At 45.8% G+C, this 25173-nt stretch overlaps 1 protein-coding gene across 10 annotated transcripts in view; it reads right to left on the bottom strand.

The window, feature by feature from the left end:
• Adck1 (aarF domain containing kinase 1) overlaps positions 1–25173 on the bottom strand; it is a 102628-nt gene that overhangs the window by 76235 nt on the left and 1220 nt on the right. Inside the window, exons 1-3 of one of the 10 annotated variants that reach the window (NM_001399748.1) lie at positions 23562–23615; positions 15263–15408; positions 11958–12041 (exon numbers count right to left, since the gene is read on the bottom strand). In NM_001399748.1, coding sequence (NP_001386677.1) covers positions 11958–12041; positions 15263–15397 — 219 coding nt within the window. In that variant the 5' untranslated portion in view covers positions 15398–15408; positions 23562–23615. Of the gene's footprint in view, positions 1–7330; positions 11902–11957; positions 12042–15262; positions 15409–23199 lie in introns of those variants that run through there. The other 9 variants (NM_001399749.1, NM_001399747.1, XM_039112651.2 and 6 more) reach the window with 9 other exon arrangements.

Below are 25173 nucleotides of genomic sequence, written 5' to 3'. Positions count from 1 at the left end.
GAAGAAGACCCAGGTTCAATTCTCAACTCCTATAACTCTAGTCCTAGGGGATCCTATGCTTTCTTCTAACCTCAGTGGGCACTAATCACACACATGGCACATATACATACATGTGGGCAAAACATACACACATAAAGTAAAATGACTAAGTCTAATGTTTTAAAGATGAATTAGTGGTGCGATTTCATCAATGTTAATTTTTCAATGTTTCACGTGTTTTAAAATACAGGTGTGGGCTAGAGAGATGGCTCGGCAGTTGAGAACACTGTTCTGCAGAGGTCCTGAGTTCAATTCCCAGCAACCACATGGTGGCTCACAACCATCTGTAATAAGATCTGATGCCCTCTTCTGGTGTGTCTGAAGACAGCTACAGGGTTCTCATATATACTAAATAAATAAAAATTTTTTAAAATGCATTCTTAAAATACAGGGGCTCTATGAAATATGAAAAAGTAGGGCACTATCAATGCATGGTCCCTAGGCCACTAACAAGCCTAGATCAAGTGAGAAGGTAGTGGCATGTCCTTGGGCCTGTAGAGAGGCCACCACAGGTAAGCCCAGTCTCTGGGGGAAACTGCAGTCCTGCCATGCTTTCCCCATAGGAAAGTCAGTGTGGCCCCTAAGTCTCCCAGACTGAGCCAAAGCCCACTCCTGTGGACCAACCCCAGGATCCGACAGGCTTCAGGACCAGGGCCCCTGGAGAGAACTGCATGGATGTGTGGTGCTCAGAAAAACTTGGGGACACAGGTCAAAAGGAAAGTACCAGCCCAGTCACAGACTGCTTCCGTCACCCCAGAGAACCAATCCTCTGGTGACCCCCACCCCAGGACACTACGTGCAGCTCAGGCTCTGAAGAATTTATCAGACTGTGAGAAAGCCAGTCACAGAGATATCGAGGATTCAATTTCCCTTCCCTATGTTTGCACGCAAAGGCTCAGGATAACAATAGAAAGCAGAGAAAGGGGGTCTGAGGGGCACAGGGTGTGAAAGTCCACTGAAAACAGGCCACACCAGGTGGACAGGCACTGCATGTGCAGAGGGAGGGTGAGACAATGACGCAGTCCCCAGGCTCCAGATGAGGCTCCAGCATAAAAACACACGCAGGGCTCCTGCACCCCCAGCTGGGAACCAGTCAGATCCACCCCTCCATCTCCCCTATGTGCTGCTGGTGAACTCTTGTTAAGCTTCACAGGAGTGGGGAGTGGGGAGTCTCAATAGGGCATAACGCTAACTCTTCCTTCTCTTCTGCTTGGGACAGAGAATCACTGATTAGATTGGTGGGTGGCAGCATGTCCAGCTCACTCACACTTCCTGTCTTCTTTGCTTGCTTTCTGGATCTGCTTAACTGCCTAAGAGGCCAGCCTCCCCCTCCCCCCAAGCCTGGCTTGTCCATCCACGAGCCTGGGTAAGGAAGTCTATCCAGTTAGGAGGTGATGTCAGCAAGCTCACCCAAACCTCATGCTACAACCCAGCATTTACCAGTAACACAGCTGACACTGATTGCCTCCCTACGGCACCCTGTGTCTCCTTGGCTCTGCTTCTCAGGCAAGAAGAGGACGATTACCCACTACCTCCTCAAGTCTCAATACCACAGTAATTAAGAGAATACACCCCACTGAACTGAAGCACCTCACACAGGCCCAGCCGTCTGCTCAGAACATAAGGTAAGGTCAACTGAAAGGCTTAATGGGCATGGTACAGTCAGGATCAAGGCCCTTTCCTGTGTTATGACATCCCCACCCCCATCTCTGTCTCTGTCTCTCATATTTGGGGGGGAGAGGAGGGTCCTATCTGTCTCTGTCTCTGACTCTATGTGTGGTTATGTATCTGTCTCTGTGTGTGTGTCTGTCTTTCTGTCCCAGTCTCTGTTTCTTTTTGTGATACATCTGTCTGTCCCACCCAACCCACCCCCACCACACACACACACACACACACACACACACACACACACACACACACACACCACTAACAGAATAAAAGCTAAAGAAATTTTCAGTCACTGGTGACTTTAAACATTCTACTTCACTGAACGTTTTACAAAATGGTACGTGAGACTGTCCCATGACTTTCTGCTCCACAATATGAAACCTGGCCTCAACACCCTCAGTGACTTGGCAGTAAACCCATGTTTGAATCTGCAGTGTCCCCACAGGTTGATGTTTAAACAGTCTATTCTCAGTTAGGTTGCCGTTTTGTAGGTGGTAGAGCCTTTGAGAGGTGGGGCTGGACTGGCAGAAGGTGGCTAGCAGGGGGGCTTTGAAGGTTATGCTGGCTTCCAGTTCTAGCTCGAGTGCTCTGCTTCCTGTCTGACTGTGTGAACGGTGCTTCATGCTTACACTGCCTTGCATGGGCACCATGATGAACTGAAATGTCTCTGATACCCTGAGCCAAAATGAACCTTCCCTCCTGTGACATGTTTCTGTCAGGTATTTGCTTACAGCAAAGCAAACGTAATGAATCACACTGAACTAATCTCTGTATCTAGCTCATGGACAGTCCCCCAAATCTTACCATAAGCCCCAGTCAAAATCACTTTGCCCCTGAAAATACATGTTTCCACTTCACCTTTCCAGAGTCAGCTTCAGTCCTGCCTTAATACACTACCTCACCCATCTGAGGCCACTCTGCTCTGGTAGGCCTCAGGGGTCTTGTTTGCCTTTGGACGTCTGTCTCTGGCCACACCGCCAGGCATGCACCTGATCTCATCTGCCTTAGGCTGTCTAGAATTAAACCAAATAGGAAATGTACTAAGAAAGTAAATGGCTGGTTTCTTACTGTCAAAGACAAAAGTATCATATAAGGAACTGGAAAAATCCAAATGAATCTGGGACTGGAAGAAAGAGAAGGGTCTTTCTTTCTCTGGATACCCTGGGATATAGAATCCCAGTGTATCAATTTAGATGGGGTGAAGAAAGCAAGAAAAGGAAGGAACAGGCTGGGGAGATGGTTCAGACAGTGAAGCAGCACGGTGTAGGCCGTGAGGCCCTGAGCTGGATCTCCAGAACTTATCTGAAAGCCTTTGTGTGGCAATGTACACAAACAATAAAAGAGCTGGGCAAACCCCTGAGTCTCACTGACCTGCAAGCCTGGCTGAGTCAATGAGCCACACGTGCAGTAACAGATCCGGTCTCAAAAACTAAAGGTGGTGCTCGATCAAGGAAAGACATCAATCGTCAATCTCTGGTCTCCAAACACACAAACACTCATACACATACGCATACACAAACAAGTTCAGACATTATATACACACGCAACACAAACATAAATAAATAACTAAGGAGCCATCAAGGTTACCCTGTGTTTCAAGTTCTCATCTACAAAGAAAGTAATTCGGTACCAAGTCTCTCCTTTCTGTTCATTCAACAGCTAAGGTCAAGACCATTGCTACATTCTTACAGAGGGAAGCAGAGGTTCTTGGTAAAACTGACCAGGTAAGAAGGCTCCTGATCCATGATGGCTCCGTTTCAAACCTGGACCACACAAACCTCTCCCTGCATCATTCCCCTTGGATTATTGATCATTCTATGACCTAACAAAATGCCAATCATACTTCAAACTCAAACATCCTTCTCTGAGAGTTCCCTGGATTACCAAGACTCATGGGTTTTAATTAATATTAAATGCAAATCACCTTAAGCAATAAAAAGAACCTACTGGAGACATAACCGGGACGTCTAGTGAGAGAGTGGCTTCAAATCTGACTCAATACAGGAACTCCAAGAACTCAATTCTTCTATACCAACTTCACCCACAGATGGGCTTTCTCCTCACAGTGGCAAGATGGCCGCCAGCAGAAACAAGCCAACAGCCTACACTTTCATTTAACCCGACAGAAAGAGAAAGTGGAAATTCCAAAACAAATAATGTTAACTGGCCTAAACTGTCTCTAGAGACCACCTCTAAATCAAGGCAAACTCAGACAATGTGTGAGGTTGCTTGAATGTGGATGGGTACATTTATGTGAAGAGACAGACAGAAAAACAGACAGATAGATGACAGACACTAGACAGAGAGACATGGACACATAGATCATCAAAGAAAAGTCTAGTTGTTCCATATGAAGAGGGTACCCACTACAGCCCAATCTTCATTCAGAATCAGCTCCATCCTGTCCTGTCACCTCCAGCCTTTGACTGGATGTCTACACTCAGAGCGATGTCCTTCTGGAGGGTGAACAGTCCAGTCACACAACCCTCAGTTACAAGCATCTAGGCATCAGGAATCCATTCTCCAAAGCCCATCCTTAAACCCTCAGCTGCCTGGCACTGCACCATGTGCTTTCTCTTCTTCTCCATGATGCAGGGAGTCTCAGAGCCAGCCTGCCAGTGCCAGTCACTGACTGCCACAGCCATGGCTCTAACACACTCTAGAACCCAGGGATGCCAGCTTGAGCAGTGACACGATGATGCTCAGCCTCCTTTATCAGCCACGATGAGAACTCTCCTGCAGTATTTAATCACGCTCTCCTATGCCTGCTGGAGCCCCCTTGCCAGGGGCCACGCCTAGGAACCAGCCTATAGCCTGTTATCTGGTACATCCAGTGCTGCCTTTGCATCAAAGGCCTGGCTGCACCTTCCTCATCAGGTCCCCATTGCTGCTGTGGGTTGCCCTGGTGCTGTTTACATGCTGATGTTAATTCTGCTTCCTCTAGAGGGCAAATACTCAGGTCATTTCATGTGAACCTTCTCCCCATTTTAAGTGGTCAAATAAAGGCTACAGCCTGTGATTGGGCAGTGGAAGGGAAAGGTGAGGCTGGATGTTTTAGAGAGTGGGGGAAGAGAGGGAAGGAGAAGAAGATAGAGGAAGAGGAGGTGGAAGGAAGATGGAGAAGAGCCACATGGCCTGGATAACCCACAAGTAACAAGGATCTCAGAGCTGGGGAACTGAGTAGTGTAGTGGTCGATCTGCCCAATCTAGGCATGCAGCTTATACATCTTGTAACTGAGTTGTGCGTTTTTGGCACAGGCTTACTGAGGTTGGAAGTTTACTACAACAAACTGGCACCCATCATGCCCATCACATTAATTATAACCCAACTAACAAGAGCTAAAAGTCCACCGCCCCTCCTCACCACTCCCAATAAAGAGCTGGGGCAGCAATCTAAAGCTGCAGCAATGTGTGGATTGACAGCTGACTGGGTCTGAGGGGCCTACAGAGAACTGCAGAGAGGTCCCTTCCCCAAGCCCCAGGCAGATGCTACAGCCAGGGGCAGCAACCCAGCCCTGAGCTGGACTTGGGCAGCTCCAGTGTAAGATTCCCAGGGAGGGACAGGGGACCCTGGAGCACAACTGCCTGGCAGGTAGTCTTCTGGAAGACACAGTGAGCTGATTGGAGCATCTAAGCCCCAGGAAGCCTTTCCTTGCTTGTTTCCTACAAAGGACAGCCAGACCCACTCTCCCCAACTGCTTGCACTGCAGGCTACCAGAGATCAGTGTGCACTCTGGCAGCAGCAACCCAGACAAAAGACAGAGAGCCTGCTCAGAAGCACAGAAGCCTCAGGTCTTTCTACAGTCAGCCCCTCTCTGGGAATAAAAGAATCTGAGAGGACTGCAGTGTCCTAAAATGAACAGCAGAGGGAGACAAAGGCACAAAATACTCCAGCTCAGGTAATAAAAAATTATAAACTGATTATATATATATTGATACTTAAACATGAGAAACACAATAAATACCTTTTGGGCTATATGGGAAGTTATTTTTAATGGGTCAACGGGAATGAATTTAAAAGAAATAGACACCTTGAAATTTACGGTTCTCAAAAGACAGAGACCTAGATTAAAAAAAAATTATGTGTCTTAAAAAAAGGATTAGAGCAAACACTAGACAAGTTCATAGATGAGACTGAGCAACAGAGAGATACAATTAAGACTTGGCAGCATGGCCTAGAGGAAACACTAGAACTGAAGGCACAGGAAATTATAGATCATAATAAGTGACAGAAAGAGGAGAACAAAGGTGGGAGACAGGAGCTGGAAGAGATGCTGGAAAAGAGGATTCAGCAATTCACAGACCAGACTGAACAGCAAGAGACAGAGATACAATCTGGAAGCAGACGGGAGAATAATTTACTAAAGGTAGTAATAAGGCGATGCCACAATATCAGAATCACGACATGAATGAAGTGTTAAATGTGGAGGCAGAACCTCGAACAGAGAGTACAGGAACTCAAGGAACAGGAGGAGCAGCAGGAGGGGAGATATGAGCATGGGCACAGACCTGAAGGGAGGAACTTAAAACTTCAGTTGACAAAATACTCAGGTAGAGACACAAGGTACAGTTAGAGAAAGCCAACCAGTGGTTATTAGAGACAAAGTTTAGTTTATCTGCTTAGTGTATAACAGAGACCTCCAGACGATGACCTTACACAGGGTCATGGGGATGCATTCGCCATTTACAAAACAAATCCTGACTTCTTGGGCTATTAAAATCCGAACAATACCCCAGGACTGGAAGGATATGGCAAAAACAACATTAGAACCTGTGCCTCTCTTGCAATGGCTCTCACGGTGGAGAGAAGAGTGAAGGGGACAGCACAACACAGTAGAGCCAGTCGGTAGGTGCAGCCGATATTAAGCCCCACAGAAGGTGAGGTTAGGGGCATTGAATGAAAAAATGCTTTAGGGAAGAGTTAAAAACGTCTTGCCAGGACGATTCCTCGGGACCTTTGAATATGGTCTACTTATGGGGTTTCTTTGCCTGGTATAGAGCCTGAAAGAGGCTTATACAGTAAGTAGACAGAGATATGAAATAATAATTTAGGCCTTGTTATCATGAAGGTCAGGGCATGAGACAGCGGAAATACTGTCTCGTCCGTTAATGCTTGTTCGGATTTCTTTATCTGCTTTGATTTGCTTATCAAAATGAGTGTGGTTTTGAGTCTGGACTTGGGGTGTTTGGGTTGTCTTTTGTTTGTTTCTTTTGTTTTGTTTTATTTTTGTTTTTGAAGGAAGTCTCTGCATTTGTGTTGACAGGAAAGGAGACGGCTCTGGACCCCTTCCAGAGGGCTAAGGATCAGATATGACGGGAAGACCCCCTGGAGAACTAGAAACATTTCAAGAGAATCAAACAGGACAGGTAAAGAATCTTCGTGCCGTCCTTCACATGGCATGGATGAAGACTTCTTACAATGGGTTATTAATAAAATTGCCTCATAAAAAGGCAGCTGCCTTTACCTGCTCAAACATGGAGAATTCATCCTTAACCGATCTGTGCAGCCTGCATAATTCACATGAATATCTTAATGGTACGAAAATTTTGTTTATGAGATTCATATATTACCGAATGTACAGCTTTGGTGAGTGAGATTCATCCTCAGAGATGCTGTACTGACCTGCTTGGGCCCCTGCTTCTGGTTGCTGTCCAGAACAGCTTTGGAGTTTGCCATGGAATCCAGGTCATCGTACTCATCCAACCTTTCAGACGGATCCGGTCAGAAGTTCAGTCAAGCTCTGAACCTTCCAAATATGCAAAGACTGAATAATAGATTTTAAAGCTAGCTTTCCTAAACCTAACCAAATTTCTAATTTCCCTACCCCTCACCACCTCTTTAAAGCATTTTTTTTGTTACCCCTATTCAGCAGGAAGAAGTTATGAAGAGTCATCAGCCCAAGTCCCTTAGGACAGGCTGGATGGTTCTGCTTATTCTATGAATTATAGATATATTGTCATTTTAAAGGATATTTTACAAATGTAGCTTTGAAAAGGGAGGATTCAGAAAGCTTAGATTCAGGGATTTCTACCTTTCCTTTCCTCTTCTCTATCCTTCCTTCTTAGGTAAAGGAAAGGGAGTGGAAGAGCAAAAGGGAGATATAGTAATATCATAGAAATTAGAGGAATAGACAAATGGGGATAGGTTATCAAATTTACCCTTAAACAAAACATTGTATAGCCACATCTTACATTGGTAGAAATCTTTATAATTGATGCAAATTGAAGTTACACTTTTACATTGGTATGCAATTTATAGATTGATACAGATTTAAGGTTTTCATTGGTGTGAATTTCTTATATTCGACACAAGATTTATAATTAATATTGTTATTCCTTGACAGCCATCATGCTTGTGCAACTCAACAAGAATACACGGCTTGGACCCAGTCCTTCTATAGCTGACATTACAAACTGTTTGGGATGATCAAGGAACACAGTTAAGGGCCAGACAATAAACTTGTGGCTATATTATATCCTGATTTAATTATAATAAAGTGTTTTCAATTTATTCAAATAGAAGTGATTAAGAATAGTTAAGGTTTAATGGTTCAGATATACTTTGCATAGATAGTCTTCAAAGGCGCCAGAAGTCTATAGAATATGACATTTATGGCCATTTCTTTATTAAAGATCATTTGACCAGAGACTTGTCTGCTCCTGAAAGCACCCTTTCTTGGTTCAAAGAAGAAATTGAACATCGATGGAGTTGCTCTAGTTGTGACAAGACAACCACTAGGCAAGAATTCCTCAATTCATCTACAGACAAAATACTGTCCAAGAAAAGGACACACTATGAGGAATGGTCAACTGGTAGCTCTGCTGAGACAGGGTAAGCAGTCCTTCATAATTCTGCTTTACAAAGGTCTGTCAGATGATCCTGGGCCAGAAGGCTGAAGACTGATGCTCCAACATTTTGAGGAATGAGAGACTGTCCAGGTAGTCAGCTATCTTACAAATTCATTAAGTTTTGGAAAATATGTTTTGTGCTTCTTATATTTTCAGGTAATATTAGTCATTCTCGGATTTCTGACAGGGTTGAAGACTGGTTGTAGTCTCATAGTCAACTCAAGCTGTTTAGCATTGAGAGAGATGATGTAGATTTGAGAGGATAGTTTTCCGATGGTAATACAAGCTAAAACCAGACATAATTCAGGTGTAGAATCATAAGCCTTTTAAGTTAGGATAGATGGTAGAGTGCTTTATCTAAATTGGCAAATATGATGGACTGGGTGTTAAGTGTATCTTATACTTGATAAATTGCATAACGGTAATAGTTGTGCTCAATTTATATCTGAGAGAAAAGAGCCTTTTAATTGGACAAAAGTGGGGAAAATGTTGTGGGTTGCCCTGGTGCCGTTTGCATTCTGATGCTAATTCTGCTTCCTCAAGAGGGGCTGCCCTGAAGAGGAATGGATCACATACTCAGGTGAATTCATGTGAACCTTCTCCCCATTTTAAGTGGTCAAATAAAGGCTAGAGCCTGTGATTGGATAGTGGAAGCAAAAGCTGGGGCTGGATGTTTTAGAGAGGGGGGGAAGAGAGGGAAGGGAAGGAAGAAGATCGAGGAAGAGGAGGTGGAAGGAAGATGGAGCAGAGCTACACGACACGGGGAAACTGCAAGTAGCAAGGGATCTCATAGCTGGGGAAGAGAGCAGTGCAGCGGTCGATCTGCCCAGTGTAGGTACACAGCTTATAAATACTGCAACTGAGTTGTGTGCTTTTTGCACAGGTTATTGGGGTTGGAGATTTACCGTAACACAGAGCTGTCAATGTCCAGAGGAGCTGTGGTACCTCTGCCTTTCAGATCACTTATTCCCTAGAGAGCAAGACTCTTCACAACCCACCTGCTCTTCAGATCCCCTGAGACAAACCCTACGCTAGTCCTGTTCTGGAAATCGCTGGAGAATTTTAAGGGCCACAGCATGGAATAGATGGAGAAAGGAGGAGGAAAAGCAGGGAGAAACTATACCTCAAAGACAAGGGCTTTGAGATTTTACAATAACCCTTTATGCCATTCATTCACTTGTATGAGCCTTTCCTGAGAACCAGCTGTGCCCACAGTACCGGTGTCGGTTCTGCAGACTTGGAAACTCGGCACACACCACATCTGTCCTCATGAAGCACACCTTCTAGGAGACCTGTGACTTACCTTCACATCTGCTTATCTTTCACTGACTCCAGTGTTGTCTACAGAATCCTCAAGGAGTACAATCACCGTCTCTAGTTTACAGACAAGGAAAACAGGGGCCAGCCAGGGCTAGATGATCCTCCCAAAGCCAAGGTGAGGAATTCACATTCAGGATTTCTGCAGGCAAACCTTACCCTCTTCGTGTGGCCTCTCCAAAGGCAAGGACGTAACTCGACATTGAGACAGACATGACACCCTCCCCATCCTAGGCATTATTGCTGCAGATTAAATATACAAAACAAGAGCCCCAATCTGCAATGTAAGAGAACCAAACAGTCTGAGGGAAAGATGTGTAACTAACGATCATCTATGGCAGGAATAAAGACAGAGTGATTAAATTATAAGCAGATAGCTCTAGAAAGATGCACAGGAAATGATGATTGCCTCCAGGCAGGAAAATTGGGTACCTGAGAGACAAGGGTCATTTTGTCTGTTTCAAATACTGTCTATTTTGATTTGTGAGCTGCTTGAATGCATTTCCCATTGAACAGCACATTGAGGGTACAGCCGGTCAAATCCTGAGTGTGGAAATTCCGCAAGAAAAATGATCGCTCAATGAAAAATAAAATAAAGGAAGAGAGAAGAAATGCTATAGATTCTAAAAGACTCAGGAAATGTCAACAAAATGCAATACATATACCATGTCTGCGTCCAGATTGGAACAAACTCACTGTTCAGGGCTGGGGAGATGGTTCAGTGGGTATGAAAGCCAGCATGAGGATCGGGGTTCAAATTCCCAGATTCCAGGTAAAAAGCCTGAATACTGTCACACACCTGTAGCCCCAGCATTGTGAGCATGGTGGAGACAGGAAGATGACTGAGCTTGCTGACCACCTTCCTCACTCGGGTTCAGTGAGAAACCCAGCTTAAGGAAACCAAGCAAAGAGTAGTAGAGAGGACACCCAACATGTACACACACACACACACACACACACACACACACACACACACACACACAGAGAGAGAGAGAGAGAGAGAGAGAGAGAAAGAGAGAGGGAGAGAGAGAGCTCACACATACAGAGCTCACACACACACACACACACACACAGCTCACACATACTCATAGACACTTTAAAAACACATTTCTGGGAGAAGGGCAATCTGGACATGAACTAGAAATCACTATGGAATGGCTCGTCTTCATAGACGCGGTTTACCCCAGTTCTCTCTCTATTAGGAGACTCCTACTGAAGAATTTACACTTGAAATAATAAGGCACTTGAGGTTTCATGTCAACACTTCAGAGCTGAGTAAACAAAATCGGGAGTAAATGACAAATGCGACATCAAATAATTCTGCAGGCTGGACAGTACCATGGGGGGAGGGGGAGGTCATTATACACTGCTCAGCTCTCTACTCTTTTTACTTTTGTGGATAGTTAAAATGTACATAGTGAAATGTTTAAATGAAAATGTTTTAATTAACTAATTAATCCACCCACAGGGGATGCCTGGAAAGAAAGCAGCACAGAGGAGAGCCCAGGCTGAGCCCAGAAAGAAACATGGCTAACTAAGCGTTCCCTCAGGACAGCAAAGACATGCCGGCCTACTGCCAAGCTCCCTCAGACCTCAGGCTTCCCCTCCCATCTCCCTGGCATCTCCAACACATCTGCAGCAGCCACTGCACTCTGACTGAGGAGGTGTGTGAGGCCCCACAGCTCCGCTCCTACAAGAGGCCCCAAGTGGCCTTCAGAGGACAAAAAACAATTAACCTCTTTCTGCCTAACAACGCAGCTTAGAAGTTATTGGCCCTCTGGAGGCAGCCTACATCCCAGCTGTCATCAGAAATACACGGTGACCTCCCAATAGCACTTTATAGGTAATGACCTGAGCGTGGGAGACTCTGTTTGATGTAAAGTGGCAGCTCTATTCTCAGGTGCTAAGGCACCAGCACAGGAAGGAGGTGATCTTCCCTTCCCTTTATCCCAAACCCCATGGCCAGCAGCCTCAATGCCCTCTCTGTCCTCAGCCCAGCTTTCCCCTGGAAGTAAACTGGCTTGCCCACTCTTCAGACAGACCCCATCCAGGCCCAGCTCTGTGGGGTCCCCTGGGTCCCTTACCTGGGATCGACGCTGCAAATACTCCTCTGAGCCATATGGGACACTCCTCAGGGAGGTGAGGTAGTCATAGCTGATGACAGCTGTCTGTGAAGCAAGGAAGGAAAAAGCTTAACACTGAGGACATCAAATACCACACCTCTGCCAAAGCCCTGAACTGGGAGACCCACAAAGGAGATGCTGGCTCTATGGGAGTGGCTGGGCCCACCCCTTTGGATGCTCAGCCACCCAGATCTTAGCCTGAATGATCCTTCCTAGTCTTCAGGGGTGGGCACAATAACACTCCTTCAGAGAAGCCAGTCCCAAGTTGCCCTTCTGCACCAGCAACTGTCCATAATTGATCATAACCAACCACCTCCAAATTTATGTTGTCCATTTGCTTCCTCTTTTGTGAACTGTCTGAATTCAAGGGCTGGGTCTTCCTGCTTATTCATGATCTCCAGCATATCTTACGCTAAACAGGTAGACATTCAATAAAACCTTACTAAATGAACACTGTTAAACCTGAGTTTCCATTCTAGAGCTTCTGGCCAAAAACTTCCAGTGAGAGAGACCTTTATCCAGTCAATCAGAAAATCACAGGTTTCCAACACATCTCCAGCTTTTCAGAGCAGAGCAACTAAGGACTTCAGAAACTAAGTTCTGAGATTTATATTCAAAAGTGTTCGTCTGCACTCCCACAACGCCTAATTCCAGTCCATCTGTGTGTGCTGAACATGAAAACTCAATACTTCCCCTTCTTCTCTACCGTCTTTTTCTTGTGGGGTGGTAGCCAGAGCCTAAGTATGCTTTCTCCCCACCTCCACCCCACTCCCACCCCCACCCTGCCTCCTCTCTCTGGTTTTTGGTTTTTCTGTGTGTAGCCCAGGCTGTCCTGTCCTGGAACTCTCTCTGCAGACCAGACTGGCCCAGAACTCTGCCTCCTTCTGCCACCTGAGTGCTGGGGTCGAGGTGTGTGCCACCACTGCCTAGCCTGGCTTGTTAGCTCTCTTTCAAAGATGTCACTCACACCATGTGGCTGCTTGTCTGCTGTGTCGCTGACTCTGAACCAGCTTAACTCAAACAGCATGGGTTTGTCTTTCTCTTCTCTGTCTCCCTCTTCTGGGCGGCTACTGGGAATGACAACTTGCCTGACCCAACCCGTTTCCTTTAAACTATGCTCAAGTAAGAGAAGAAAAGAACACACAGCTTAGCGACCGATTTATAAAAGCGCCCATGGACGCTTTCCTGCCTTTCTTCTGGCTATTTAACCTTAAGGTTCCACTCAACTCCTGCTTCCTTAGGATACGCCTCTTGACTCCCAGACTCCAGTGTTCACTCCTGCATCTGACCAGGGCAGCAGTCCTGACGTGTGCCTGGCTTTAGATGATTTTTGAAAGCATGGGTACACTCCATGCCCAGAAGCTCCTTCAAAGCTGGGTCTAAATGAAACAGTCTGTCTTTACCCCTCAACACATAAAAGAAAACATCAAGACCCAAAAGGCACTTGGCAAACAGTTAAGAGATTGTTTCATCCCACAGCCTGCTTTACAAAGCCCTTTTGTTTATTTGATTCTTTAACTCAGGTTACCCTTGAGGACAGGTACCGTGTCTATGGCCTCTCTCTGGGAACACTCCATGACACTAAATTCTCAGGAAATAAACTAAACAAGCTGCATCCTGATACATATCCCCATGGGGCATGGGGGGACAACAGTAACTTTCACCTATGCTCACCAGCAGCAACAAAGGAGAGAAGGCGTGACACATACAGCTGGCAGCAGAGACCACAGAACCACATCTGGGAGAGGAGCTACCAGAAGAACTAGGAAGCCATGGTGAGCTAGGCAATGGTGGCCCACATCTTTAGTCCCAGAACTTGAGAGGCAGAGGCAGGTGGATCTCTATGAGTTAGGGGTTGACCTGGTCTATAGAGAGACTTCTAGGACAGCCAGGGCTACACAGAGAAACCCTGTCTCAAAAAACAATAAGAAGAGGAGGAGGAGGAAGAGGAGGGGAAGATGAGGAAGAAGAGGAAGAAGGAGAAGAGGAGGAGAAGGAGAAGAAGGAAAAGAAGGTGAAGAAGATGAGGAGAAAGAGAAGGAAGAAGAAGGAGGAGGAAGAAGAAGAGGGGAGGGGGAGAAGGAGGGGAAGGAGGAGGAAGAGAAGGAGGAGAAGGAGGAGAAGGAGGAGGAAGGGGATCAGTGTGGGGCTGGAGAGATGTCTCAGCGGTTAAGAGCACTGACTGCGCTTCCAGAGATCCTGAATTCAATTCCCAGCAACCACAAGGCAGCTCACAACCATCTGTAATAGGTTTTGATGCCCTCTTCTGATGTGTGTGAAGACAGCTACAGCGTATTCATATACATAAAAAAATAAATAAATAAATCTTAAAAAAAAGAAGAAAAGAAAGGATCAGTGCTAAAGATGGTCGGTGGTTAAGTGTTCTTACTGCACTTGAAGAGAGCCTGGTTCCATGCCCAGCATCTGGCTCCTGACCATCCGTAACTCCAATCCAGTGGACTTGACATCCTTTCCTGACTTCCAAAGGCAGCATGCATACACATGGTACCCATCCATACATATATACATGCATGCAGACATGTAGACAAAACATTCATAGACACAAAACAAAACACATAAATCTAAAGTTCTTTCTAAAAAGACATGATAACACCAGATGGTACTGCTATTGAGCTACCAGAGAAAACATCTAAAGTCAAATATTCAAATCAGATTCTCCGCTTGGAGATAGGATAGCATTCTCCAGCCCCAGACAATGCACATATAAATAAATGCCAGATCCATGACTCCTCAGATTAGTTCTTCGGAGAGAAATCAAGTTTGCTGACAGAAGTTTCTGTCTAAAAGGGATTCCTTCTGAGTCATGATTTCAGAGTGTTTGGTCAGAGTTCGCTTGGCCCTGCATGCTTGCAAGAACATCAGGTTGGTGGGAACCTGTGGTAAGGCAGGCCTCCCAAAGATTTCACATCACAGCAGACAGGAAGCTGAGAGACAGCAGGTGGAACTGAACTGCGAAAGTCCTCTTTCCACAGGGTCTTCTGTCCTTGGCATTTTCCAAGGAGGCTGCCCCTGAATCATTGCTACAGTAGGACATGGAGCCTCAATGTAACGGCTTCAGAACAGAGATCTCACACAATCCTGTGTTCAACTGCAGAGTGACAGGAGCTGCGTGTACAGGAGTGAAAGTCTGTGAGGATGCGCACTATAGACAGAGCTGACACGCCTGAGTCTCCATATATGTCAGCACACCCACCTGCCATACCTAGGAACACCCACAGGTACCCCCAAAGGAAAAAAAAACCCACCGTAGCAACAGCTCTGCCCACCCTGACAGCGCCAAAGTCACTAGGGTCCAAGTAGCTGTTGCTGTAGAGGTAGACCCCGGAGGCAGCAAGAGCCATGCTGGTCCACGAAGCAAGCTTGATAGCCTTTCTGGCCATGTCCCCAGACCCTGTGCAAGAAAGGAAGGTTAAGAAAGGTTGGCAATGAAGAGTCTCAGAATCCAGTCACTCCAGAATCAAACCCCAGCTCTGCCACTCACAGACCGTATGACCTTATGTCATTTTCCTAATCTTGTGGGACCTCGGTTTCTTTATTTATAAAACAAGATAATGCCCACCTCGAAATTAGATAAAGTAAAATAATTACATAAAGTGCTTAGCGTGGCACCTGGTACAGATCAACTCCCAACATCCTTCCTTCAACGGCACCAGGTGCTGTTCTAGATATGGCGGAGAAGGTGGACAGCCTACAGGTCTTGTCAATGTGGAGCTCTAGGGTGGGGTGGCAGAGAAGCAAAGAGATACATGACCACTCTCAGAGCTGCCAGAAAGTGGTAGTAAGCAGAGAATCGAGGGGTACAGGATCCAGATGAAGGGTGCTTTTAGATAGGAAAGGGTGCTCACTGCTGGCCCTTGTAACTAGTATTACACCAGCACACAGCCACAGGCACCATTAGCCTCGACACACAGGTCGGAAGTAGGGCCAAAATGGGAGCCGAGCAAAAGCAACCAGGAGTTCCTCCATATCTAGCTGACAATCAAAATGTTTACCACTCGGACCTCCCTGGGGTGGACTGGTGCTGTTTTGTCCACATATGGATCTGGGAGACCTATTGGATACCAAACTCCTATCACTGGGCAGAGCCTGCTCTCCTTACTCATACCTCCTCAGCCCACCAGGTGGCTCCACAGATTGTCTTTGGGGATACTGAATCCAACAGTCTACCCCCTCAACAATCCCTGAGTACTGGGTATTCACGAGGCTCTGTTCCAGGGGCAGTTGTCCCTGGACAGAAAGGAACACCACCAAGCCTCCTGTCAGCGCAAAGCCTCCAGAGACAGCAGCAAGACGCAGGTCGGCACGTTCCTACTCTGACCCTGTTCTGTCGTTTGGTCTCCTCTCTGCATGGAAGCCGCTGCTGCCAACCGCCTTGCCTTCCTTTGCTCTGGAGTCTATTTTGACTGGGATACAGATGCGGGTTTTTAAAGACACACAAAGCACCTCCTTTTCCATCCTCTTACTTTCAACTTAGACCTTATACTGTTTCTTTACAAAGCAAAGTTGGCTTTCTAAGTTTACATTCAATATAGCTTATGTATCTGTATTAAAATTGACCATCTTCAAACTTTCCTGCTTTCCCTACCTTTCTTCTTCTTTTTTTCAAGATTTATTTTACTTTCTTTATACATATATGTATGAGTCTGTACGTGTGCCTATGGAAGACAGATATCATAGGCCCTGGAGCCAGAGTAACAGGTAGTTATGAGGGGCAAGACCAAGTCCAGTCCTCTAAGAGAGCAGCAAGCACTCTTACCTGCAAAGTCATCTCTCTAGCCCATGTTCTCTCCTTCCTCAATTTTTCATGGACTCACTGAGACTTTCCACTGAGTCCTCTTATCTTTCCCTTTGCTGCTGCCTTAGTTACTGTTCTAACACTGAGACACTATGACCAAGGCAACTTACAGAAGAAGCATTTAATTAGAGGCTTGCCTACAGTTTCAGAGGGTGAGTTCATGATCATCATTGTGGGGAGCAAGGCAGTAGGAAAGCCAGCATGGCACTAGAACAGTAGCTCAGGCTTACATCCTGACCCACAGACAGGAGGCAGAGACGGGGAGACTGGGCATGGAGTAAGCTTTTGAGGATAACCTCAAAGCTTACCCTCCATGACACACTTCCTCCAACAAGGCCACACCTCTTAATCCTTCCTAAACAACCTACCAACTGGAAACCAAACATTCAAACTGATAAGCCTACATGGGGGTAGGGAGGCCCTCTCATTCAAATCACCAGAGCAGCCCTGTTTCCCTGGCCCAGCATTTGTCAGAAGAACCACCTGAACAAAACTCGGCCTTTGTGCCATTTCAAAGAGCAGGTTGCTAGATCCCACCCTATGGCCCACTGAACCACCAACTCAGCTGTAAGATTCCATCTGTGAATAAGATCACGGGCAACTGGGGCTGGAGAGATGGCTCAGCGGTTAAGAGCACTGACTGCTCTTCCAGAGGTCCTGAGTTCAAATCCCAGCAACCACATGGGGGCTCACAACCATCTGTAATGGGATCTGATGCCCTCTTCTGGCGTGTCTGAAGTCAGCTACAGTGTACTTATATATAATAAATAAAATAAATCTTTTGTTTGTTTGTTTTTTTTTTAAAGAAAAGCTAGTGGGTGAGTTTACTCAAAAGCTCAAGTGAGCAAACTTTCTTCTTTACCTACATTCCGAGTGCACACAGAGGTAAGAATATCACGGGCATTCACTGTACTGTACTGTTCACTTATTCAGCGATAAACGCTGCTTGTGGAAGAGGCGGATGGAGGCTAGATTGTTAGAGCTTAACCAAAAGCAGAGCTTAATGATGGACATCCATTTCCAGTTCTCTTGGATGCCTACCATGTCAGAGGTAGATTTTATGACCACTCCTATCATTTTAATAAGAAATAATTCCCTGCAGACTCATGTGTCAAACACCTGGGCCTCAGCTGCTGGCAATATTTCGGAAGGTTCTAGAAAAGTAAAGAGATGGGGTCTAGTTGGGAAAAAAGTAAGGCTTTGAAGGTTAGACTGGTCCTGGCCAATCTCTCACCAAGAGAGGAACGGCCTCTACCACATGCTCCTACGGTCTTGATGCTCTGTCCAAGAGCAGAGGACAAAAGACTCTGATGTGAAACCATGAGCACAATAAATTCCTTCTCCTTTTGCTTATATCAAACAATATAACAATGAGAGAAAGGGCTATTACGATACGGCCTGTGGTGGTTTGAATATGAATGGTCCCGTAGGCTCACATATTTGAATGTGTGATCATTAGGAAGTAGTGTCACTTGAGAGACCTTGGAGGTGTGGCCTTGTTGGAGGAAGGGTGTCCTTGGAGGTGGGCTCTGGATTTCAGTGCTCATGCTAGGCCCAGTGTCTCTCTCTTCCTGCTACCTCCCAATCTGGATGAAGAGCTCTCAGCTACCTCTCCAAGCACCGCGTCTGTCTCCAGGCTGCCATGTTCCCTCCATGATGAAAATGAACCAAACCTCTGAACTGTAAGCCAGCACCAACTAAATGTTTGCCTTTATGGGAGTTGCCGTGGTCATGGTGTCTCTTTACAGCAACAGAAACCATAAGATACAGTCATTCCTCTAAGACCTCAAGACCAAATCTGAGGTAAACACAATGACCCAGCTATTAAAGTAATTCTCCTTCCCTAGTAGGCTTTTCTGTTGGTTGGGTGATTGGATGACTAAATTGAGACAGAGTCTACGTATCCCTAGCTGGCCTGGATCTTACTATGTAGACAAGGCTGGTTCCCAACTTACTACAACCCTTATCCTCCCTTAGTTGAGTCTTTATGTGGAAATTAAGTCCAACTATGAACTTCTGTGCTCTCAGCTATCCCAATGATCTCAGTTCATTCACAAAGAGTCTTAACAGATCTGCCTTCCAGAGCTCCCAAAGGACCTCTGGCCCTTCCTCCTTACCTTCTACCTACTCTACTCCAACTTGCTAGTTTTCCACCATGCCACACGGTGCACTCCGAGAGTAACTACTTTAACTGTGGGCGCTACCCCACTTCTGAGGCAACTATCGCCAACCCTATTCTAACACAAAACAACAAAAGGACATAGAAAGCAATAGGCCTGGCCCAATGTGACCCCCACCCCACCCCCAGGACATCCTATGCCAGACTGTGGTATAACACACCGCACGTCATCTGAAAACATTTATTAACTCAATTAATGAATAAAGGGATCAACTATACTCCACGAGGCCTGGCAGAACCAGTAACAGCACAGTTCCTCTAGATGAATATACACCCTGGGCTGCCAACTCAAGTAGCATTCTGCTCCCATGACTCCCACACCACCTGACGCCCTGTGATCCTCTGAACCCCACCCTGCTGCTGGGCCGTCCACCACAGCAGCTCCTAATGGACTGCATGCAGTCTCCTCTACCCTTGACTCTAGCTCCAGGTATATCAAAGGAACAGGGAGGCAACCCCACTTTCAAACAAATGTCCTTAGTAATAAAAGTGGTGGGAATTGAAATACATAAAACCGATGATATGAGAGCCCAACGGTGTCTAAATAGATTGGAGTTGGAGCTTTCCATAAGGTGTCAGAGAGTCTTCAACATGCAAATGAGCTGCTTCCCTCAGGGTATTTTAAAAGGCCTGTCACACATGAAATATGTCTGTCAATGAAAACAACCCTTTTATTATTAAACTTCTGCTAATGAATCACCTGCCCTGTTCTGTTTACTCGCCTCGACTTTCCCCTGAGTTACCTCTCATAAAACCACACACTTTGCAGGAGCTCTGAGCCTACCAAGAACCTAAAACCTCATCACTAGATAAGATTATTAGTAATAACTAACCTTACGAGTCCCCTCCACACCTGTGGGGGTCTGGTGGCACACACCTTTAATCCCACCACTGAGCACACTCATCTTGTTAACTAATGCACGCAGAACAGTAAGATGAGGCAAGTGTCATCCTCTCAGATATAAATGAGGACACTGAGGCACGAGAGGCACAGAGAAGGTGGAGTGTTCAGCCCTGGGTGACTCTTTTTTTTTTTTCAAGATATATTTTAGCCTGTGTGTACATGTGACTCTCTCTCTCTCTCTCTCTCTCTCTCTCTCTCTCTCTCTCTCTCTCTCTGTGTGTGTGTGTGTGTGTGTGTGTATGTATGTACTTCTATTTGTGTCTGTGTGTCTATATCTGTGTGTCTATAATGGGGGAAGGGGAGTGCCTGAATGTCTGTGTCTGTGTGTTATTTGTGTGTGTGTGTGTGTGTGTGTGTGTGAGTGTGTGTGTGTGTGGCTGTGTATATCTGTTTTTGTTATAAGTGTGTGTGGCTGTGTATACGTTTCTATGTGTCTGTATGTCTGTGTCTGTGTATCTGTATCTGTATGTATCTGTGCTTGTGTCTGTATACATCTGTGTATGTGTGTGTACGTGTGTATGTGTCTTTGTGTGTATCTATCTGTGTCTTTGTGTATGTGTGTGTGTGTTTGTATCTGTGCATGTGTGTCTATGTCTATATATCTGTGTCTGTGTATGTGTATGAGTGTCTGTGTACGTGTCCATGTGCACATGCACTGGTGCCCATGGAGGTCAGAAGGGGCATATCAGATCCCCTAGGACTGGAGTTACACTAAGGAATCCCAGAACAATGGCAAGGTTCCTCAGCAGACAAGGAAAATAAATCTCACCCAGCACAAGAGAAACCTTCTAACACCCAGCTCCCAGTGAGCCACCCAGTGTGGGTTCTAAGAACCCAACCCACAACCCTGAATAAGCAACAAGTCTGAACTCACATTCATACGCCATCTCTCCAGCCCCTTCTACTCTCTTTTTTAAATGATATCTCTTTGATAGGGATGGACTTCATATCACTAAGGTCCTCGCTAGTGGCTTGAGGTAAATACTTCAACTGCTGCAGACAGAAACTATCATTTCTGACCTGCAACCGAGCCCCCAAAGAGCCAAGTCTGTGGAAGGCCATGTTTGGAGCTCTGGAAATCGATAGCATGTCAAAGATCAGGCAAACTCCTCACTAGAAATAGCACATTTGAGCCTATAGCAGTAGCATAGCTGTTTAATCATCCAATCAATGAGAATGAACTCTTTTGTCTCCGGGCCAGAGGAGACACCCTAGTTCCTCATGAAACCATGCTTCGGGAAGCTGGACAGGTGGAAGTTGATGGTCAATTTAAAATGTCCATCTTGGGGGGCTGGAGAGCTCGCTCAGCGGGTAAGAGCACACACATGGCCGCTCGCCAATATCTGTAACTCCAGTTTCAAGAGATCAGACGCCCTCACACAGACATACACACAGATAAAACACTTGTGTCTTATCAATGCACATGAAATAAAAATAAATAAAGCCTCTTTTAAATGACCATCTCAAGGATAGAACTAAACATGCAAGCACTTACTGTAACCGGCCTTTCCAACCACCATCTACCAACTGCCCCCTCCCAGGCCACATCCTGAGAACGCAGGTCTGAAATTATATCCCCACCCATTCCCACCTCCACCCCACCTCAGCGAACAAGAGCACACTGCTGAGGGAAGTCATTTAGGAAGAAAACCCTATTTATCCCCCAAAGTGACCCTGACTACCTTCCGTTTCCTGATTATTGAGCAAATAGCACCTTTTTTTTTCCTGGAATACTTTCCAAGCCAGAAAAGACCCAAATATACTCTTAGAGAGAACAAGCATGATGAGTCTATACCCAGGAACACAGCCCCAGGAGCTTCCCAGTCTTCCCCCCCCTACAGAGAGCTAACGTTCAATGCAAGAGTGAGTTTTAACTACACTTCTTCGTGTGTCATGGCCAGAAATTGCTCGGATCAATACTAATTAAACTAAGGAATCCCAGACCAATGCCAAGGTTCCTCAGCAGATAAGGAAAATAAATCTCACCCAGCACAAGAGAAACCTTCCACCCAGCTCATCTTAGGAAAGGAGGACTATCAATGCGAAGCCAAGAGCAGAGGGCTAGCAGGTAAGAGACATGAGCGAGCCTCCAGAAAGTGTTTAAATAAATAGCTCAGGTAACTTGCACGACTGGATTCTCCAGTGCACACTACTGGAGCTTCCCTCTTCAGACAAGGCTGTAGAAGAGATTGCCCAAAGGAACCATTGGAGCAAATGCCAGAGTCCAGGTATGTCTGGGCTGCCAACAGCGCTTGACACGGGCATTTGAACAAGGAATTTGCTGGAGTGGCCAGTGGTTCTTTGTCATGGGCATTGAGTCGTAGGTAACCCAGTGGTGCATCCTATTGGGAGACAAGACAGGGATGGATGGCCATACCAAGCATTCTTCTCCTTCACCAGACCCTTCTCTGACAAAAACAAGGGGGGAGGGAGATGGTATGTTTGGAAAGAAATAAAATGCAAATTCTCCCACCAGAAGTAAAATATCACACCATAAGGCCTGCTGAGTATCAGCCAAATATCACAGTAAAATAAATTAGGATACAACCCAGGATAAAAAGGACCCAGGTGGCAAAACTACATGAATGGGGGTTGGGTTGCAATGTGTATGGCAGTTCCCGTGGGTACTACAACTACAACAGCGAAGCTAGCCACAGGGACAATAAATAAATAAATAAATAAATAAATAAATAAATAAATAAATAAATAAATAAATAAATAAATAAATAAATAAATAAATCCAAAAAACAAAAACCCACAACCATAACCAGGTGTGACAAATCTATGGACTTTTTTTTCTTATAAAATAGCATTCAAAATTATAGTCTCCAGGGTAGCAGCATCGCATCTCCTGGATTCATGTTGGACATGCCGACTCCACAGTTCAAATATCACACGAAAATCAGATGTTTAAAGGGGAAGTGGACTGAACTCTGTATAGTAACAAGCGCTCCACGTAATTTCTGCTGCACACCGCACAGCCTGTGAACCACACTGACTAAGAAGACGCTTAAAGAAAAAATTGTGACGGGACAAAATCGGATTCCTAACAACTCAGTAACTATGTCTTGAGCGCCTACTAAGCGCTAAGCTTCCCACTTTCCTGGCAAGTAAATGTCAATGAAGTCTGGGACAGCTGTACTAAGCTTCTTCTACAGGCTTCTCTCCGCACATCAGCTGGAAGCACCGGAAATTTCCAAGGCACTGGGGATTAAAAGCAGACTGCCTGTGTTGCAAGCCTAGGTGACCTGATTTCTGGGGAGCCCCCAGCTCGTCACCACTCCACTCTCACCGCCCCAGCTACCTCTGCGTGGGAGCCCACAAGGCCACCGATGTATGAAGGCTTCTGGCGGAGCCACTCGTAGACCCTACTCCGGGGCACGCAAGGTTGGGCCACCCAAGTGGCCAGTCCACACTAACGACCGCTAGGGCACCGAGCGAAGAGTCACAGCGGAGGGGGCGGGGCACTGAGAGTCACCTGAACCACGTGGTTGCGCCTGCTAAGGTGACAGGGTCACAGGCTCGAGTTTCCTCCCAGCTTCGCCTGGGCTGCAGAGCCTGACCTCCGACCGCGCGCAGCACATCTGCACCGGATCCACCGCGCTCCATATGCCGCGCGATCGGGCAGGAGGATCGGCCCGGGCTCTGTGTGCCGCTGCTACTCACCCGAGGGGTAGGAAAGCTGCCCCGCCGCAGCCCGGAACCCAAACTCCAGGAAACAGTGCCTTCGCCACCAGAGCGCCTTCAGAAGCCGGTGCCGCGAGGCCTGCCGGGACTTGTAGTTCTCTGTTCCTCAGGCGGCTGACACCAACTAGAGGCCACCGCCCGTGGTCCCTGAGCCATAGGGAAGTCTTTCCTTGTCTGCCTAAGATACTGGCCCAGAATCTCACTCAGAACGTTTTTAGGAGTCAAGTTATGGATTCATATTTAGTGGAGGCTGTAGTTGTGGATCTGTAGATTTTAAGTAGGCATTAGATTCTAATTAGAATTCTAATGATTAAATGAGTCGGCAAAGAAGACATTTATTGTTAGTTGTTAAATAGTAAGAATATGAGGAGGGATCTGAGTTATCTGTGATCCTGATGTATTGACCTCTGATGACCGAATGTTGATTTATAAGATGCACTTTGGAAAGATTTACGAGTCATCCTTTTTTTAAACATCTGAAGCTATTCCCGTTGAGTCTTTAATTTCACTGTAATTGTAATCAGATTTTCAGCTGTATTTTTACCTGGCCCTTTGACAACCTGATCTAAATATTATATGGGAAAACACAGGATAGATCATAATGAAGACATTATTGAAAAAGAACATGCTTTAATAACTTGGCCTTCACATGTACAATTAGGCTATAAAAATTAAGACCATATGACATTTACATAGGCTGAAGTAAAGGTATGGAACCTCCTAAAGAGCCCAGACGCCTCCAGAGCTCTGTGGAAGCTTGATTCTAATAGGTAGGCATTCTAGACAGTTGTGGAAAGATAGAGGTTTTCAGGACATGAGCTGAACACTGCTGATCTGCTAGACCCTTTGACTAGCTCCACGTGCAGAAACTAATTTGAAGTCAAGATTCTCACAAGAAAAGAAAAAGGAAAGCATCCCCATGAGTTCAAGATAGGGCAAGTGTGGTGTGCACAAATTGTAAAGGGAGCCTTGGTAAATCTGAACTCTATTAAAGAACTTTGTTACAGGATATCTGGTTGTTATACGTAGAAAACTCAATTGTTAGCAAAATATACAAGCTTAGATAGATAATACATTTGTCAGGTACAGTTAGGTGTGTCCTTAAGAGATGTAGTTTGGGTGTGCCTCTAAAAGCCTCTGTAGTTAAGAGTGATAAAGAATGGAACATTCCTGGCTATTTCAAGGCAAGACACTTGAGCAAGGTCCTGTGGTCTTTTCTCTATGACCCAGGGGCAAAGTTAGCTCCCTACCATGACAGCAGCATGGTTCAGCCTGCCCAGGGTATAAAGGAAGAGTTAGACACTTCTTTGATAATCAATTGGACCTTTGATATAGCTCCTATTTTGACTTGGAAGAACCTTGGAAGAGGTTCAGGTAGGAGATAGGGATTTTCTCTTTGGGCTTATAGGAGTAACAGAGAAGGAGCTGACAGAACACAGGTAAACAGTATTCTAGGAAAGAGAGCTAAGGAGCCCCCATGGGTTTGCAGGAGCTCAAGAGAAAGGTAGACTAGCTCATGTAGAGTAGACACAGAGATTTATTTTTTAAGATTTATTTATTTTATGTATATGAGTACACTGTAGCTGTCTTC

This window comes from Rattus norvegicus, chromosome 6 (genome assembly GCF_036323735.1).
Source record: "Rattus norvegicus strain BN/NHsdMcwi chromosome 6, GRCr8, whole genome shotgun sequence".
Taxonomy (NCBI): domain Eukaryota; kingdom Metazoa; phylum Chordata; class Mammalia; order Rodentia; family Muridae; genus Rattus; species Rattus norvegicus.
Note: the sequence above shows the minus strand (reverse complement) of the source record. Positions and strands in the feature narration are given on the sequence as shown.